We start from the raw sequence: 20260 nt of genomic DNA, 5'->3' as shown, positions 1-20260 counted from the left end.
TGTCACTTGGGCTCACATAAAAATAAATTTCATTAGTCGTAAGCAGCGTAAGAAAAGCATTTAAACTTTATTTTTTGTGTACTCTCGTAAACAAAGCGAACGGGTTATGGTTATGGCCGCCCGCATAGACGCGAGCATGGACGCGAGTGAGCGCGGAAAGGCGAACGCCGGTATGCAATCAGCCCGAGAAAAAAAATGGACCATCTCCCCGAAGGGAACCCTGATGGGATGCGAAGCAGCAGCGTTGCGCACGGGTGGCGTCACGGATTGAACGGCGCTAACGCGGGTGCTGCGGTGAGCGCTGGAAGATTCGTTTGAAGGGCGAGACAGACGGTACGATTTTTCATGCGATTCGACGTCCGACACGGCGGAGGGGAAACCGGAATGGTGAGCTTTCATAGCATCGTACAGCCACCATTCCCTCTCCCCCACCGCGGCGTCGGCCGTCGGATCGCATGGAAAATCGGACCGTCTGTCCCCCGCTTTAAGCGAAACTCGGCGTAGCGTTTACTGGTGTAAACGTTTGTTTGAAACGCAGACACGGGAGGCGAGCGGGCGTTGGAGCCAGCAGCTGCGGGCGCTCCGGCGGGTGAGGGAGAGAGTGACGTACGCGCGCACCTGCGAGGGAAGCGTGCGAGGGGAGCGTGACGTCAACGCCCAGCTGCGGCGTGACCTACATGGCACCGCTCCAACACCTGCGCCGAGAGAAGCGCGTTGCCTCGCGTTTGTGCGGACGGAGGGACAGCGTTATACAGGCTAGTCAAAGAGCTGCTTCGCATCTAAAAGAAGCCCCGGGTACAGTCGTCTGAGAGGGACACCTGGACATTAATTAGACCATGGGACGATAACCTGCACGCGTCTCGCCGCGTCTGCCTCGTTTTCCAGAGAGATGGTACGCTACAAGGCTTCCGATTGTCACTTTTTCCTCTGTACGATCATCCATGGCGAGGTAGACAAGAGCGCTAACAAGGAAAACAGACGCCCACTGTTGCCAGAATAATATATAAAGGCCGCCAGTTGTGCAAACGCTTCTTGAGATACTACTGCGTGAACCTTTTTTTTTTCAACTGGAGTTGTTAAATTCATGTCAACAAACGTGCCATACAATAAATTTGGACATCATCTATCGAGATACATAATTTTCTTTTAGCTGGTTCTGTTTTGAATGCGAGCGCCACTCTTTCGGTAGCGCAGGGACGTAGCCGGGGGGGGGGGGGGGGGGATTCAAATTCCTCCGAAATTTTTCAATTTTGCTTGCGTATATATACACACCCGCTTACAAACGCACGCACGAACATACACAAAGTATGGTTGAACCCCCCCCCCCCCCCGAAAAAATTTCTGGCTACGCCCCTGCGGCAGCGCATTTCTACCACAGCGGAAAGCCAAAACTTCAAAAACAGTTGGCGTTTCCCCAACACGAAGCTGCTCTTAAAATTCGTATTAGGGAGTATCGTAATTGTCGGTGAATATTTTTTCTAATGAAGTTGTTCTATATATATCTCTCTCAGTGATGTTCAATTACTTGAACTTTGTTTACTTCATGGAAATCATCAAATCATCAACAAATCATCAACAAGCGCCTCTCAGCTAGCGAAAATTCTGCTACTCCATTAATACAGCAGCATTTACGTAAAACATGTAAAAGTTCTAAATATATACGGCATTTACGCTGTGAACAATTGCCTATGCAAGCATATGAGGGTTTGTGTGGCCACATGTCATAAGAGAAGTAGGAACTTACAAAGGCATAGTTTCATTGAAGAAAAAGTCCTGAAGAAAGCCCGCCTGGATCACTGCAAAATGGCGTGCAAAAGTGCATTCCTTAATAAAAAAGGATGCTTTTTGTGGCACATGTGGCAAGGCCAGGAACTAATATTTCAGCAAAGGGATACGTCCTCGTACCAACAGAAAACCTCTTTCTCTGGCACGCTCTAAGAAAGAAAATAGAGTCATTTGATTCTTCAGTGTGAGCCCAGACTTCCCATGTAAACGGCTCTCTTTAAAGAGACACGTGAAGTCTCATTGGACATCCTTATACTCTCTTCGGAGAGTCGTAGAACCTAAAAGAGAGTTATATACGTAGCAGGTCACGACTCACCGAAAACATTAACACGTGCACTTGTTTTTAGAGTGTAGCGTTTAGGGGAGCTCTATTCCTTCGTCAAGAGTAACACATATTTATGCTGTGGGGGATCATATGCGACAACAAACCTTTGCACACAGTGATCCAACATCTACTTAACACTGTGCCTACATCGCCACGAGGTGTGGGATGGGGTGGTAGCGTAGGTAGACGGAAGGTAGCATGAAACATAAACGCTGGTTTTACGTACGCACACTGCAATATATGATTATGAGGCACGATTATTAGGCAGGAATAATTTGAATGATCCGGGCTTCTTTAACGCACGCCTAAATTAAGATACACGGGTGCTTTTTCATTTCGCCTCCATTTTAATGTGGGCGCCTTCGCTGGGAATCGAACCCGCGTCCTTGGTCTTACAGAAGTGTAACACCTGAGCAGTTAAGATACCTCGGCTGATAGCAAGGAACTTGACAAAGCAGAAGTAGTAAAAATTTATATAGACAAATCTTAATTATTAAAATATGAAAAGTCGTTTAATATATCAAAAAACTGCCATGAAATACGATATGAGCAATAATACACACCGAGAACAGATGTTTTACCAATGTAGACTGTATCACTCGGACGAGCAAGAAATCAGTCTAAGTTATGGGAGTGCCTTAAATTCATTTAAGCCGTATGGTCAGCAATTACACAGCATATTTACCCCGTATACATTGCCAGAGGCACGATGACATGCGTGAAAGTGACTTGCTGCAGAGCTGACGCTGGCTTTCAAGAAATATGAAGCTCATTTTAGACAGGTCACTGCGCTATGACAGGCCAAGAAAAGCAACAATAAACTACACTTTTGATATCACAACGTAACGTGAAAACCAAGAGGCAGCGTGAACGTGAAAACTCAACACACGATAATCTATCTGCATACCTCTGCTTGTACAAAGGATAGAAAAATATTTTTGCCAAATATAAGTTGTGCGTAGATGGAGGTGAACTTCAGCATATCAAGTGGGCGTGCACCCTGATAAGTAGCCAAAAGCGTTCCAGCTGATTACACCCCCCCCCTACACAGCACCACCCTAACCAACTCTTTTTCTACCGCCACCACCACTACTACTACTACTACTGCTACTGCTACTACTACTATGTCCAAATCAAATATAGAGATACTCACCTACAACGAGACACTGCTTTTGGCACGTAACGCTGTCATTCGAAGAGATCGGTATTTTATTCCATGAGCGTGAAATGTTAGTTATTAATAACAATGAACTGATGCCCCTTAATCACTATGCACTAAAGGTGCATTTTCAAGTTTAAAGATAATATTCGCCGATTCTCATGAAAACTGCACTGCCTTTATCGACGGAACAGCCATCCCGTCGTTAATGTACCGAATGTTTTTGTTTTGTTTTTTCCTCAGAACAGCCACTGCAGTTCGTGGAATTTTTCGGAGTCGCGTATATTTGCTTACATTTATAAAAAAAAATTGCACAAATGGAACTGAGCTCGCATGTCGCGTCACTTACCCACAGTGTTGTAATTCACCATGTAACGACTGTTCCTCTCCGAGTAATCAAATTCGAAGTCCCTGAAAAATACGAATATCCCATGTGGTTGAAACAAATTTCACCACTGGAAGAATACGCGTCGCTTTTTTTTCTGAATTTGTCGAGTTGTTCAATAAGTAGCTTTGGTAACACTTTTGTGCAGACATTCAGTGATAAATTCTCGAAAATCGAGAAAGACCAGAACCTATTCGTTAGACTGTACAGCGTTAGCACTACAAGTCTTTCGCAAAATGAAAATATTCAATGAAGCACAAATGCATATTAATCAATAAATCAGCAATCAGTGTTTCGAGTGGCCGCAGCATTTCAGTAGCTACGTATCACACAAGGTTAAAGTAATCGCACGCTGGATTCCTGCAGCAGCAGAGGGCAAAACTGACGATGTTAAACTCTGATAAACTCTTTAAGTATATACCATTATGTAGCTAACAATCGCACTGATTTTCTTTCCCCAGATGACGACACTCTTAGGCTATTGTTTGCTGCTTTGTAGTTTTCAAAGCGGGACCTTTAGGATGACGAGAGTGAGATTTTAATTTAAGCCAATGAAAACACCAAGGGTGTTAACAGATTACTGGCGCTCTTAACGGAGCCATGTATGCTGCATCGTCGTAGGTCATGTTCAAAAATTTATACGTGACACAAGTTTACAACAAAATTGAGAGGCAAAATCATCGGCAGTAGTTCAACAAAAGGTGTTACCACAACTGGTGCTTCGCCTGTCGAGTTGCCTGCGTCAAGGGACATTTTCTCAAGAAAGAGAGTTACATGAGAGAGAGGCAGAGAGAAAATTGACGTCTTTATTTGAAAAGAGAGCTCAAGATCGGCGTCCTTAGCTCAAGATGCAAAGATTGTATCCAGCATCTTTTGTTAAACCACTCTAGTTCTCGCGATGACTAGGACTCACTAAACACAGCACTAGATCCATTTCCCGATGCAATTGAACTGGCGCTGTAGAGCTTCCTATTACAGCTACGGTGCGACAGGCCACCACAATTAAGCTTCAAGAATTGACTGGGGAGAGCACTATGCATCTTAGTGTCTTGATTTGAGCAAACGTTTTTTTTTTTTTTTTGCAGCTTAATACACACTGAACGTCTACCATTAAGAAAAATCAAGCCTTTCAGACGATTTTAAGGGGCACACCTACCGACTTAGCTTCACGCGTGATCTGATGTCAGACATCATCATGTACATGGCGTTGTAGTCAAAGCGGAGAATGATGGCAGACAGCGATTCGTTTCTGAATACCTTTCCGACCTGTAAAAAGGCGGTTCAACAATTAGAGCTCGAAGCACACGTAGTAAAGGCAGTTGTCGAATATACAATAAGCAAACGCGAACAACGCCAATGCTACTATAATATTTGGTCCCGTTTCAATATTTCAGTCTCCTTTAGTTACAGTTATATTTAGACTCGAAAACGCAGCCTTTCTTACTGAGCGATTACATGTTGCACTTGTATCCAAAGACACGTAACTGACCTCCCTATGAATTATTTTTTACTCGTTTAAATCTGTACTGATGGTACGTGCATAAACAAGCATTTCGTCAAATCCACCACAGCTATTAGGACATTTGCCAGACGATGTTTTTCTCGTAAGCAGATAATTATTGTCTGAAGAAGGATTCATCCCTTCTGAGAAATCGGCAGACACTTATTCAGAATCAGTTGCAAGCAAGAAAGGTGACAGAGTGAATTAGTAACTGCTGGTTTCGAGAATAGTATGAACGAAACAGTACAGCTGGGAATCATGAAACTGTTCACCTTTGGGATAGCACCTTGCAGCATAGCGGTTATGCAGCTACCTGGCAAGAAGGCGAGACCCTCAGATGACCACCCCCACGCAACCCATACAACCACCGATTCCGGGTCGTCCTTCTTTGGCGTGACGTTGCAGCCAGAGTCGGCCCACTATTTCTTACATCAGAACATGTCAATAGCCGAGAAACTGACCGACCCTACAATGGGCCCAGTCCCGCGAACGAAAAAAAAGATAAAAAGATCCACTTTCTTAAAGAACTTTAGCGCCTAAACTATTATGTTTACTGCAGTGACAATGTTACGGTACTCTCAGTTTCTTTTCATACCGTACAGAACAAATCCGACCACTATCATATGTGTAGGTGTATTAACTTACAGTCTACTGGAAGGTCGGGTGAATAGTAATTGCGTGAATATTAGTATATAATGATTGCCTGAACGGCTGAATATTAATTGCGTGTCGATCCACATTGGTTACAGTTAGGAATCGCGGTTTAGTGACTCCAGATGTACCCTTGTTAGATGGGTATGGACAGTGTCCTGGTGCTGCTTGTCGAACGTAAAGTTGGCGGGAGTCTGATAAAAGTAAATTTCGGCTTATGGTTTCGCCTCTGGAATTCATAGAAGGCTCGTAGTCTGCATTGTTAGCGGCAGACTTACAAACACCAACGCTCTTGACTCCGCCAAGATTCGCACTCTACCAGTGATCCCCTAGATGAATAGGGCCATAATTCATCAGCATTAACCATTTTGTTTAGTTAGGACGCTTTACATTGATTACGATGTTAACGTGAAATTTTTGTTCCTCTCCTGCCCCACTACTCTGGCGCTGACTTCCCTCTGTGTTATACCCACAAACTTCATAATCTCATCTGCCCACTTATAACTTTCTGTCTTCCCCCCGCACGTTTGCCTTCTCTTGGAATACAGTCAGTTACTCTTAATGACCGCTGTTATCTTGCCTATGCGCTACACACCCTGCCCATGCCCATTTATTCTTCTTGATTTCTACTAAGATGTCCTTACCCGTTTGTTCCCTGACCCACTCTGCTCTCTTTTTGTCCCTTAAGGTTACACCTATCATTTTCCGTTTCATTGCTCGCTGCGTCGTCCTCGATTTAAGTTGAACCCTCTTTGTGAGCCTCCAGGTTTCTGCTGCATAGGTAAGTACCTGTAAGGTGCAGATGTTATATACTTTCCACATGAATGATAGTGGCAAACTGCCAATCATGATTTGAGAGTCCTTGCCGAATGCTCTCCAACCCATCCTTATTCTCCTAGTTAGTAGTTACTTCATTCTAATGGTTCGGCTCCGCGGTAACTCCCTGTCCTAAGTAGACGTATTCCTTTACCACCTTCAGTGCCTCGCTACCCAACGCGAAGCGTTGTTCTCTTCCGAGACTCTTGTACATTACTTTAGTTTTCCGCATATTAATGCAATATGTGCCCCAATAGACACCGTATGCCATTTGGAAGTATGTCCGACTTGGCTGTAGAATTATGTAAAGCTTCATGGTCAGTTTCAGAATCAAGCGGCTGCATTTGGGTGGATGACCGAATAAACTAGCAAATCAAGAGGAAAGAACGGACAGCCAATATCGCTAAAGCTCAGGAGAGAAGAGGCTAAATCGTATACTCTCAAGAGCTGGTTAACTTAGCCCTTTACCCTGAAGCACGCCACCCGTTGTCGCACTACCACCGGAATCTGCCCACATTTGGCCGAGCGACTACGTCATGTGATGACGTCATATCACGAAACCATGATGCCGTCACAGATCACGGATGACGTAGTGGTCACGTCATCCGTGGTCCCGTGATACTTGTATCGTTTGGGTTGACGCCACGGTCTCAGCAGGTCTCACGAAGTATCGTAAGGCACTCTACAAGTCTCGCAAGTTCTCTTGACTCATGAGGCATATAAGTCTTTCGTGTTAAAAAAATTACGAAGTCTCTAACATGAAACTGAAGTTGTCGGCGGAATAGTGAAGAAGCCCCCAAGAGTGGAGAAAAAATCGACCTAAATAACAGTACTGGAACCGGAGCCTGTAGTAGGCGAGAATCATTGCAATACGTGAGACTGAAGGTATGAATGAAAGAAAAAAGGGCAATCGAAGGGCTCATTTTTCTTCGCCAGACACAACGTTAATGAGTACTAACAGACAATCAAACCAAGTATAAAGGATGTTATTTGTAGTAACCACGATATAAATTTGAAGGAAGTAAAGCGGACGAAAAGACAACTTGCTGCCGACAAGGACCAAACCTGCATACGCGTAAAATCCTCCCTTGTTTCACCCACTTAACCGAGCAGAGAGCGAACGGCGACAAAGAGGAAGACAACAAATTGTTAAAACGCAAGCATAATAAAGACGAGCAGAGGAAGAGGGCTAGAAGATGGCGGTCATTAAGCCTCGATAAACTATCGAAGGCTCTGCTCTTGTACACTTTTATATGACTGAAATACCTATACAGCAGGAGTACAAGTGTGTACCACCACACTGATACCCTCGTGCTGTGCCTTTGGGATCAAATAAAGCACGTGGAACTGTCAGGGTAACAACCATGCTAACTGACCTATTTTGCAAAGGCTTTGACACCCGCATTACACAGCGAATAGATTTCTTCTTTTTGTTGAGTTCTGCGAGAACGTCAAAGCAGCACGGACACTGTTCACGATGCGTTGTTAGGGAACAAAGAACAAGATACCACTGCTGCTGCTGTGGACGCCTTTGGTGTGCCGCACGCTGTAGCAAGCCTAAAGGGTCGTCAAGCCCATAGAGTTTCCTACAATGTTTACTAGAGGGAACTCTGGCGCTAGTGTCTATGGGAGCTGCAACGCATGGCGCTTCAGCCAGCATGGAAATTATGGGTAGTACACGGATTTGTCTGAACTTCGTTCTTTCGACTCCGTTTGGCTCCGCGTCGCCTGCATCCGCTTTGTCGCAAAACGAAGTTCAGCAAAAGTTAGCAGTTCCACTTCACCACTTTAGCCTTTTTAGGCTGACCAATTCAAACCTGGTCACGAAGTTCACAACGGTCTATTCTTTTATCCGGAACGAACGCCAAAACACGGCAATAAACAAAGCCACAAGTGCGTGCGAAGCTGTAAGCACGAAGGTTAGGCAAATCCGTGTAGGCCTACTACCCATCATTCCCATGGTGGCTCAACGATCGCAGCGCCAGAGTTCCCTCTAGGCAATTGTAGGAAACTATCAAGCCACCCTAAACTTTTTTGAACACTTGATTCATCTCTTGTTTTTTGGAAGCTATAACAACACAGTCAATGTGACTAGGAAACAGCGTAGCCAGGTTCCACACTCACTCTGCTGTACAATGATTCCATGAAGCTGTCGTTCAGATATCGTCCTGTGTCAATATTACCTGTCTTTTCAAAGGGACTCGAAAAAGTAATAAACTGTCGTATTGCGAAATTTACTACAAAATACAACCTATTAACAGATCACCAATTCGGCTTCAGAAAGGGACGTTGCACTGAGACAGCACTTCTAGTTCAAAAAGAGGAAATATTATACAATTTTGAAAATAAGGTCATGACACTGGGTATATTTCTAGATTTTAGTAAAGCTTTCGATAGGGTAAACCACTCAATTTTATTTGAAAAGTTAGAACATTATGGGTTACGTGGGACAGTATTACAACTTGTTAAATCTTATTTGAAAACGCGCTACCAATACGTTGAACTAAATAAATGTAAATCAAACTTCGGCCTATTGAATTTGGGGTTCCTCAGGGTAGCATACTAGGACCGATTCTCTTCCTTTTCTATATAATGATATTGTGAGAATCTATGAGGATTGTAAATATATTATATATGCCGACGATTGCTCGGTACTTCTTGAAGGAAGAGACTTGGAGACCATAAAACGAAAGGGTGACACATTCTGTCATAACTTACAGGCCTGGTGCAAGTTCAATAGGCTTACTTTAAACGAATCGAAAACTAAATGTGTGTTGTATCGTGCCCCGGGAATTTTAAGAAACATCGACGATTATATAATTCTCGGCCATTTCAAATCAAAGTAGAGAAACATATTAAGATTCTCGGCGTAATTTGTTCCGAAATATGTCCTGGAATGAACATGTGAAAACCTTACTGCCAAAATTAAGCATAGTAGCCGATGTATTAAGCCGGACCGTCACACTTTTCCTGTTAGCATTAAAGAATGTTATATTTCGCGCTCTTCAACTCTCACTTATATTATTGCACACTAATATGGGGAAACACAACATTATCAAACTTACAGCAAATATTCATGGCCCAGAAAAAAGCACTTCGTTCAATAGAAAACGCCTCGTTTCTAGAACACACAGAACCTCTATTCCACAAACATAAAATTATGAAGATTCACAACATATACAAACATAAACTACTGAGAACATACAAAAATGCCACATTAGGAAGAACAGAGCTATTCGAAGCAATAGCAAATCTCCGAGCAAATACAATTTCCTATCCTTTCAGGTATCACCCACCATACCACGTTCCTTTCTCGCGTACCCATTATGGAAAAGAAAAACTTGATTACGTACTCGCAACCACACTAAATGAACTAGAACAAAGAAATGTTGATGTTCTTAACTGTACTAAAAAACCTTACTAGATCTGTTTATATAAATGTGTTGGAACTACTCATGTTCGTATATTTACAGCAGCCGGTTTTACTAAAGTGATTGCACATTAAAACATACATTGGTGTTTTTTTTTCAGTTCAACAACGTAGATTAGGTAACTACTTTTGGTAGTAGCATTTGTATATACTGCGGCTACATAGACTTGCTTAGATGTTTCGTCCTGTCACTGCTGCTGTACGGGTGACCAGAGCTTAGTCAAGCTGCGCAAGCGCAGCTTTTTTCTCTGGTCCCCTATTTTCGCAGTGACAATACACTGTATTGTCTGAAGCGAAAATAAAATTTGATTTGATTGATTGATTGATTGATCTGTTGTTTTTTGGAAGCTATAACAACACAGTCAATGTGACTAGGAAACAGCGTAGCCAGGTTCCACACTCACTCTGCTGTACAATGATTCCATGAAGCTGTCGTTCAGATATTGAAGGGGATAGCCGACACGGGGCACCATCTTGCGCAGCTGCAAAGAAGGAAACGCCAGAAACAAAATAGCGAGTCGGGTTAGCACGTCGACTATACGAGTAACGCAGTATATTGCGCGCTTGTTTCGTAATCTAAGCGGCGTTTTACCAGCATTATCAGCGGGATCAACAGATCATGAATAGTAGATGATAACAGTGACGAGTAATCGAGTAGAACTCACCTCACGCTCATGCCGGCCTTGCCGAGTTTGTCTATGCAGTACGGCGGTGTGACCAGGATTTTGCTTCGGAGGGAGATTTCGGAGTTTTTATAAAGGAGGCGTTGAGGGGCCGGGGTATCGGCACAGTCTATAGTTGGTATTCCATATTAAACTTGCGTAGAGCGCAGGAAAAGACGAAGGGACAAAGAACCTACAAGGACGAGCGCTGACTTCCAGCCGGTTCTTTATTTCGAAAAACATGCATACATAACTGGGTACACGAGAAAGTATACGCCCCAGACCACAACACAATAGCCAACAACACAGTGCATGATAGTCCACAAGCCTACAAAAAACGCAAACATCACCTTAACCCGAACAAGTGCGCATGTGTGATTTTAGAAACGCCAGCTCTTTTTGTGTTAACGCAATTGTCGGCTTGCTAACAGAGTCACTTTCCGCGATTGCTCCTGCTTCAGCAATCATTCGCGTATTATCATTGCGATGCCTAGCCTAGCAGTTAGGACAAATCTAAGATGCGACCATGCCGCACCTCACTAGTCTGCCACGCCTTGAGAGTACTCTCCGTCCCAGACGCCGCATGAAGTCGCGGAGAAGGCCAGACAGAAGGGATGCCGTTATCGCCGCTCCATGAAACACGACTGGCACACGCCCGACGCGCTGAAGGAACCAGAGGGAGCAGCAGGGCTGCCGTTGTATCCCCAACGCTCTTTTCGAGAACATCTGTATCAGGACAAACCTACTGTGCGTGGCGATAAACTCCGCTGCCTTGAAATGAAATGTGAACGTTGCCACGTTAGGTACTTGTGGACCGGTATTTAGGTGAACGACCGGTGGCAAATAGCGTACCTTAGTGCCTAAGAAATAGCAGGCAGCTTCATGCCTTATTCTCTGATCATCGTGTAACGAGCGAACCAGAAATCGCAGAGCACCCGGCCGACAGTGGACAGACACGGATAGGAACACGAACCCATCGCTGGTGCGTGGTTGCCCAAGCACAGCGCGGCAGACCAGCTCGGTTCCACCTAACCAAACCAAAATAAAATAAAATAAATTAGGCAGACCTTGCCCTATCGTGCAAATTGGAGCAAGCGAAGCTTGGCGGGGGCATGCCTGAACTACTGTTTCTCTTCCTTTCTTTCTTTCTTTCTTTCTTTCTTTCTTTCTTTCTTTCTTTCTTTCTTTCTTTCTTTCTTTCTTTCTTTCTTTCTTTCTTTCTTTCTTTCTTTCTTTCTTTCTTTCTTTCTTTCTTCTTTCTTTCTTTCTTCTTTCTTTCTTTCTTTCTTTCTTTCTTTCTTTCTTTCTTTCTTCTTTCTTTCTTCTTTCTTTCTTTCTTTCTTCCTTTCTTCCTTTCTTTCTTCTTTCTTCCTTCTTTCTTTCTTTCTTTCTTTCTTTCTTCCTTCCTTTTCTTTTCTTTCTTTCTTTCTTTCTTTCTTTCTTCAGTCTTCCTCTTTCTTCCTTCCTTCCTCCTTTATTTCTTTCTTTCTTCCTTTCTTCTTTCCTTTCTTTCTTCCTTTCTTTCTTCCTTTCTTTCTTTCTTCCTTTCTTCCTTTCTTTCTTTCTTCCTTCCTTTCTTCCTTTCTTTCTTTCTTTCTTTCTTTCTTCCTTCCTTTCTTCCTTCATTTCTTTCTTCCTTTCTTCCTTTCTTTCTTTCTTTCTTTCTTTCTTTCTTCCTTCCTTTCTTCCTTTCTTTCTTTCTTTCTTTCTATCTTTCCATCGCCTTGCACAATGCTCCCTCCTGACTGTTTCCTTCCTCCACGTCAGGAATATTTTATGTACGGAATATTTAAACCAACCACTCGTAGTCACACGTGTTTACCAACCTGCCCAACTTTCCACACCTCTCATAATTACCATTACCAGCAACATCATCAACAACCAACGTGTACAGGTGCGCGTGTTACCTTACGGACGCGTAGTGGATACTTCGCAGAATTCGCAAAAGGAAGAATGATGTCGTCGTGGGCACTTCGCAACTGTACTTGCAGTAGGCGTTCCAGGATAGTCTGAAACGGCCAATTTAAACGCGCACAGACGTTCCTTTAATTGCTTTACGGTTGAGGTGTCCACCGAGAATCGAAGTCAGTGTAGCAATTAAGAAGGCGATGCAAACGGGGCCCGATTACGCTATCGCGTTCTACTCTTAAAGGCGAAGCTCAAGCGTCCTCCAATTTTTAGATGCGAAGCAGCTTATGTTCCGGGCTATGTCACTCCCTCCCTCCGCCGTTCGGCGTCCACACCCCCCACTGCGCATGCGCACCTCCTCCTTCTCCTCTCCTCTCCGAAGCTCCTCTCCGGGATTGCGCAACGAACCTGCGGCTCCGCACACGATACTGCGAATGGTTACAGGCTCGACGGTAAGCGCTGCATACTCCGCCGGGTGCGCAACTGTAGCTCCGCGGTATAAATGACGCGCGCGCGCGCGCGCTCAGCTCCCAGTTTGGTAGTTACCATGGAAACCAAACGGTAAATATAACGCTAGCTACGAACCTCAACTTAACGGAAACGACGAACTGGAACTAATGGGAACTTGTGTCGACCCCATGCTGCTTCGCATACTACTCAGGGTTCCCTACGGGAAGATGGTGTAATATTTTTTTTACATTTCTTTTGAACTGACTAAGGAAAAGCTTACAACTCTCCCGTATATAATAAGAGTGCATAGTGCTCTAAGTCATGTCCCGTTTGCTTCTAAACGCAAAAGTGAGTGGCGTAATCAAGCCGAGCAATGTCGCCAGTTTTATACACACCTTCATTCTGGCCTTCTTCTTCGTCCCCTCATCCATCCATGGTGTTCGTTTCAACTGACGGTCGAACGCGTCACCAATGTAGCTGAGGATGTATCGGGCCTTCGAAGAAAAATTGCAAGTTCACTCATACGTCACAGTCAAGGCAAAGAAAAACATCTCTTTGTTTTTCTCATGCGAAATAAAGTGTTACAAGCAAGGAACGAGTTATGCTGGCTAATATTATTTTCTGATTCTTTAAAACACACCGTTATATCACAGCGCTGGAAACATCTGCAAAATAAGTGAAATATGTTAGGAACAAAGCCTGTGAAAGATTCTCCAAGCATGAACTCTTACACCAAAGAACTCCAAATTAAAATGTCGCTTTCTTACAAATGACGTGCAGAACTATGGAAAAAATAATTGGCACGAATTACTTTCTCAGAATTGGAATACTGTGAACCTTTACTTACGCATGCTGTCCATCTTTCATGCACAAATCTCTACGCGCGCTTCTTATGTTGATAATTATTAACAACATCACTAACCGCCATATTTTCTTTCATAATTAGATTTTACTCACCCAAAGCCGAAGAAATTTAGGAGCTGTATTGGTTATTGCTAAATTTCTTCTTTTGACTGCCTGTTAATCAATCCCCTTCACGTCATATTCTTTTCAATCAGATATTTATTTCTTCAGAATACTTTACTTCTTTGTAATTGATCGCGTTCATTAAAAATACCGTGCTGACAACAAATATTGTTTTCATAACTGTTGCGAGAGGTATCAGAGCTCAAAATATACTTATCCTTTATACCATCGAAGCTGAGCGGGAAATGTGTTATACAATATAGACATGGAAGGCGGGATGTGTGTACTTTCATTTCGTAACGAGTCAGAGCAGAACATCTTCGTTGCCGATAGCCACGTATGCAGGCACACGTGATGGTTAATCTATACAAATAGTCAGGGATGCTTTACCACTTTGCTGCAGTAAAGCACACAGTCTTTGTACCGTCCCCCTGTTTTTCTGTAACCAGAAGGTTTCGTAACCAGGCAGTGCAAAACCAGGTGGCGTGCAGAAAGCTTGCAATGCCTCAGATCCTGGAGCCAGTGCAAAACCACCTTAGGTGCAGCGTAATCATTTCATCATCACCGTTTTTTTTAAATCCTTTTTGTAATCAAACATTTCACACATTGTTAATGACTCATTTACTACAGTGTATAGTTTTTCTTACATTTAACTGCTTTTTATTACTTATATTACTCATTTGTTATGGTAGGTCCCCTGTACAGTCTGTTGACTATGGGACTTCCCTGTGTATCTGTATGATCCCTATTTGAAATACTCTTATTATGCACAAAAAAGAACTCTGAACTGTCAAAGCTTTCGGAAGGGGGCGGGAGTGGATAAATACGTCGATTGATAAGAAAAAGAAGGTGTATTTTGCCTTTGAGTAATCCTAAGTGAGTGCATAAAGGAACCTGCTAGATTTAATTGTTTCTATAAAGTACAGGGTTGTGCTAACGAGCGCTACGCCAGCACGTGCTCACCTGCATTCTCGCGTGTGTTCCCAAGTAACGCTGGCCATACAACTTGCTCACAATGTGCCGCGCTCTGGGCCTCAAAAGAGTGATGCAGAAGCGCTCCCTGGTCGGCTCGGCTCCTTCGCACAAATACTCCGTGTTGTTCAGGAACTCCTTCGAGGAGTACCGGAGAAGTCTGGCAGCGTCTTTAACGCCGAAGTTATTGAAAACGACGTCCCTGTAAGACAAGATTGAACAATACCTTGGTTTGGGCGAGTTGGTCCATCATTAGTGAAAACTTGAAAGCGCGAACGACGAAGACGAAACACATACAACAGGACTTGCGCATAACTTGCAACGGGCGTTTATTGGAAACGAACATCCTGATATACCCCCGCATCAAGCTCATGCATATGCACTCGTCATCCCACAAAAGATAGCGTGGGTTTATTTTGAAAACATGATATTTGAAACAATCTACGGTGTATCAATGTACTTCGAAGAAAAGCCACTTCATTTTCTTTTAACAGCAAAGAGGGGCTGCTGACACACTTATCACCCGCTTTCTTTATCAAGTAAGCCTCGACGATTTCGCGTTCTGTTTTTGAACTGCTTTTTTTTTCAGAAAAGTGGTGTTGCAAAATAAAGGGGTACAAGCACATTTTTTGCAATGTTCTGCCAAGTGGCTACCGAATCCCTTTCTGACATCGTTATTGTGCTGTCTCGCCCTGTCATTGAAGCATTGACTAGTCTGTCCAACATAGACACGTCCACAACTCAAAGGAATATGGTACACTACGTTTGCAGTACACACAGTGTAGACAGTCTTATGATTGGTGTGACATTGCACGCGTTTCTTGGTCCTTTGAAGGTTACAGACAGCTGATAGTCTGCAAGCCGCTGAAAAAACTAGATTGATATTATGTCGGTTAGCTATCTTCTTAAAATTATGAGCAAGTCCTGTTGTATGTGTTTCGTCTTCGTCGTTCGCGCTTTCAAGTTTTCACAAGATTGAACGTGTAACGTTTCACCGCCACTTGTAGCAGTTTATTTATTTATTTATTTATTTATTTATTTATTTATTTATTTATTTATTTATTTATTATTTATTTATTTGCAGATACTGTCAGCCTTTACACGGGGCTATAACAGGAGTGGAAAACAATACATAATAACATAACAATCATAACAGACATACCTTGTACAATCAGAACTTACAGATAAAGGGACAAAATGAAGTACACCAAGAAACGCAACCAGATAATAAGATTAAATGCACTAGATGAAGTACAGACAAATAAATCTTTGTTAGCTACCAATGAGAATGTGATATATGTGTTTTAAGAATAAATCTACACATGAGCATGAAACGGCTTCTTCGGTCAAAGAATTCCAATCGTTGATAGCTCGTGGGAAGAAGCTATACTTAAAACAATCAGTGTAAACAGCAGGAGCACGAATGAACATTGAATGGCGATGTAAGTTTCACTACGAAGAATATCAAAATAGTCGGCATACCTTATATGAACATGGTGATTAATAATCAGGTAAAGATATTTAAGTCTTTCGTATTTAGTTCGAGCCTGAATCGTGGGTAGCTCGGATAGTGGACACAATTGAGATGGTGAATCAGTCCAACGATATTTATTGAATATGAACCGGACTGCTAGACGCTGAATTTTTTCAATTTTCGAGATGTTAGTAACAGAGAAAGGATCCCAGACAATTTTAGCATATTCTATGATGGGTCTAATAAGCGTCTTCTAGGCTAAACATTTTTTTCTTGCGTTGCAAACGGCAAACAGCGCCTAAGACACCAGAGAGACTTGTTTGCCCTTGCACATACATAATCTATGTGATGATTCCAGCGAAGATCACTTGTAAAAATCAAACCAAGGTACTTATGTTGTTCAACTCTTTTAAGTTCATGATTATTAATATAATACGTATAGTTAAAGTAATTTTTCTTTCGAGAGACTGTCATAACTACAGTTTTTAGAGGGTTTAGCACCATTTGCCATTCTTCACACTATTTCCTAATTTTCTCTGTATATGTATAAAGGCCGCACCAGTTGTTGCCCGTTTCAAGTGGTTCGCCAAACCGGCTTGGCGAAGCATCTCAGAAACATGTAATAGCTGGAAGAGTAAGACGTTATCATTCCATCATCTGTAGCCTACCGGAATGAACTAACATCATCTGCGGTGAACTGTGAAACGATAAAATCATTTGCTTAAGAAATGAATGATAGTGACTTTTTTTAAATATTGTATTAGCACCTGCATAAATTATGAACCGCACAAAGACAAAAGTACGGGCTACGCTGTTTATTATAAATGTAATTTCGTGTTACACATTGTATTGAGTTTGTACGTTCTCGCATGTGAAGTGGACATTTTATCTTCTATACTGCTGTTTACACTATACTCGACATTGAATTGTTTTCTTTGGATTGTGTTCGTCTCTTTCTGTGTGCGGTACCATTGTAAGTTATCTTGTGTACCACTCTTGCTTTTACCGAGAAGGTGTGCAGTATTTATTGGAATATACAAGTGTTACACTGTTTAGCCACGCTTAGCCACTCCCTTCCCGAAATTCCGAACAAAACTGATATGCAAAAGAAGACTAAAAGAATTTGGTGACCTGTATTTCTATAGCCACGAACAGTAGACACGCCTTCAGGAAAAAAAAAAACAGTAAAATTTTGCCTAAATTATGCACTAATTTAGATTGTACTTCGATAATTTTTCAACAATGATGTACGTTATTTATAAATTGCCTTTCTGAGGATCCACAACTGATATTACCTCCGAACACGCAAAAAATGTTTCTGTGTAGTTCTGCAATCAGAACGTTTTCACGTATATTTAAAATAACCGAGGTCAGCGATTCATAACGCTCTGAATTTTTTTAATTATACAGTGTTATTCTCTCGTGTGTTAAAGGAACACTAAAGAGCAAAACGAGTTTTCTCACAATAGGAAACTACACTTTCACGATACCAAAAACACCACGCTTGCTGCGAGAAGACGCTTAGTAAGCGAGAAAACGCGCAAAAACAAAATGTGGGTGGCGACGCCACCTTGACGTTTCCGCACCATTCGCCGTGACGTCTCATGTTTTGACGGCGCTTACTAGGAATTACGTAGTTCCTAATCGGTAAAAATGAAGTACATTGTCCTCTGAGGGGGGCATAGACTTAGCATATCAAGTTTGCGGTTATTTTGTAGAGCCAACGGCGCCAAAATACGATAAATACACATTGAAATCCGTGACGTCACGCGAGGAGATTTAAGCGCGAAATTTAAAAAATGAAACTTTGAACTTGATTTTATCCTCTATGAATAAACGTATGATGGTGAAATTAAGGACATTAGAGTTCTCAGAGCGCAATTTATCGATCTAAACCGATTCATTGCTTCTTTTTAGCGTCCCTTTAAGAACGCTCTACAGTAGGGTGACAATTAGCAGCTACGATGTAAGCTGCATTGCGCATATATATAACCGTTTCTTTTATGAGTCTCACACACCAGTGTTAGCACACAGGCCCTAGCTAAAAAAGGGAGAAGTTCAGGGGACGATGGAAACTTGAAGAGATGAAAAATTCGTGAACACAGGGTTGCCGCTGAAGGCGACGTTTCGACAAGCAGACTTGTATTCTTCAAGGCTGCAACAGCCTTGAAGAACACAAGTCCGCTTGTCGAAACGTCGGCTCCAGTGACAGCCCGTGTTCACTAATTTTTCAGAACCTACCTAAGTATTACTCACGAACAAATACTCACGGATCGTTGCCCATATAAAACTTCAACACTTCTTTCACCAACCCAATTTGACTGATGATTATCTCATCGGTCTCATTGAAGGTTATGTTCCAGAGGCGAAACTGGCTGTTCAGAACACTTAGCAGAGGAAACTGCGTGCCAGAAAAAGATTATTGATATAAATCGCAAATTGATTTAGCTGTGTCCATCTTTGCTTCTATGAATAAATCGAAATACTCGTGAAAAGCGTAACACGTATACATATAAACGAAACCAACGCCCCCCTCCTCGCCATCACCCAAAGTGTCTTTCTGCCATAACTGACACACAAGATTATAGCCAAACATGGGCGCTAAACTCCGACCAATAAAGGTTTCCAGTAATCTGAACTGTCTCCATCGCCCTATTGCAAATATTTTATCAGGCCTGCTAGCTGACTTCACAAGATATCTTTTACGGCCTGACCTTTTCGAAAAAAGCCTGTCACATCATGGTGAATGCAGCAACTAATGGAATTAAAATTTGTCTAGGGACACGGTTTTTTTAGCCTTTCTCCAAGTGAACTAGTTTTTCCTAGATTTTACAAGAAACACGTAAAGCTGACCATACTCTTTGCATTGGATTCAGTGGTCACGGTTATTGTCTAAAACAAGGTTTTGCATCTTTTTAGGTGAAGATCCACTGAAAGAGCATAGTGGATAAGGCATTATGTTGCCGAGCTTGAAGTCGCGGGTTCGACTACCGGAGATGTATGGCACATTTCAGTAGGGGGCAATGTGCAAAAACACCCATGCACTAGCTTAACTTAGGACACGTTAAGCAACCGCTGGTCGCCGCCATTAATCTGCGGCATGCCCCTATTATATCGCGATTTTGGACGCAGAAAACTCCAGCATTACATGTGAGTTTTTTTAAAAGTGGTATTTAAACATTGCGAATTCCGATCTTCTTCGTCGATTCCTACGTCGCCTTCAATTTTGTGCCTGGATTTTTTTGCTTGGTCTTTCATCCACCTACACCATTGGTTTATTAAGGTTTATTCGCAGAAATGAGTTTACGTGCCTATCGCGTATGGTGCCACATCTGCACCTGCTTGCCTCTTTGCTTATTCAACGTATTCCCCACACAAGACACATTTTTTCAGGGAATTCCAGTAGGGCGTCAAATTATTATATGCAGCCGCCTTTTCGAGCCGCTCTATTCTTAGTAAGGGCTTACAGTGAAGCCCTCAATATAACCTTCAAATTTGACAGTATTTTTCCCGGTGTACACGAACAGACTCTCTAATAATGCAAACACCAAGTTGCGTTTCTCACCTGATCTAACGCGTCCTCGAACTGTCCAATAGTTGCTTGTATTGTAGTCGTATTTGGCCTCTCTGTACCATTCTTCGGTCTTAGCAAGTTAATGAGAAACTGCAGAATAGAGTCGAAATTATTCGCACCATGCCTCTGTAACTATACAAAAATATTACGGTACTGCACCTTTATTTCTTGCCCGGAGAAAACAGTTATGTCGTCAACGATC

At 42.6% G+C, this 20260-nt stretch overlaps 1 protein-coding gene across 1 annotated transcript; it reads right to left on the bottom strand.

The window, feature by feature from the left end:
• Nucleotides 1-1740: 1740 nt before the first annotated feature.
• On the bottom strand, nt 1741-20197 carry LOC119401862 (membrane metallo-endopeptidase-like 1). The gene is made up of 8 exons (XM_037668858.2): nt 20050-20197; nt 18755-18885; nt 15002-15212; nt 13468-13566; nt 10457-10534; nt 4811-4920; nt 3619-3680; nt 1741-1796 (listed from the first exon to the last, which is right to left on the bottom strand). Exons 2-8 carry the CDS (start codon nt 18766-18768, stop codon nt 1741-1743), a joined length of 630 nt encoding a protein of 209 aa, XP_037524786.2. The 5' UTR covers nt 18769-18885; nt 20050-20197.
• Nucleotides 20198-20260: the final 63 nt, after the last annotated feature.

This window comes from Rhipicephalus sanguineus, chromosome 8 (assembly GCF_013339695.2).
Source record: "Rhipicephalus sanguineus isolate Rsan-2018 chromosome 8, BIME_Rsan_1.4, whole genome shotgun sequence".
Classification (NCBI taxonomy): Eukaryota; Metazoa; Arthropoda; class Arachnida; order Ixodida; family Ixodidae; genus Rhipicephalus; species Rhipicephalus sanguineus.
Note: the sequence above shows the minus strand (reverse complement) of the source record. Positions and strands in the feature narration are given on the sequence as shown.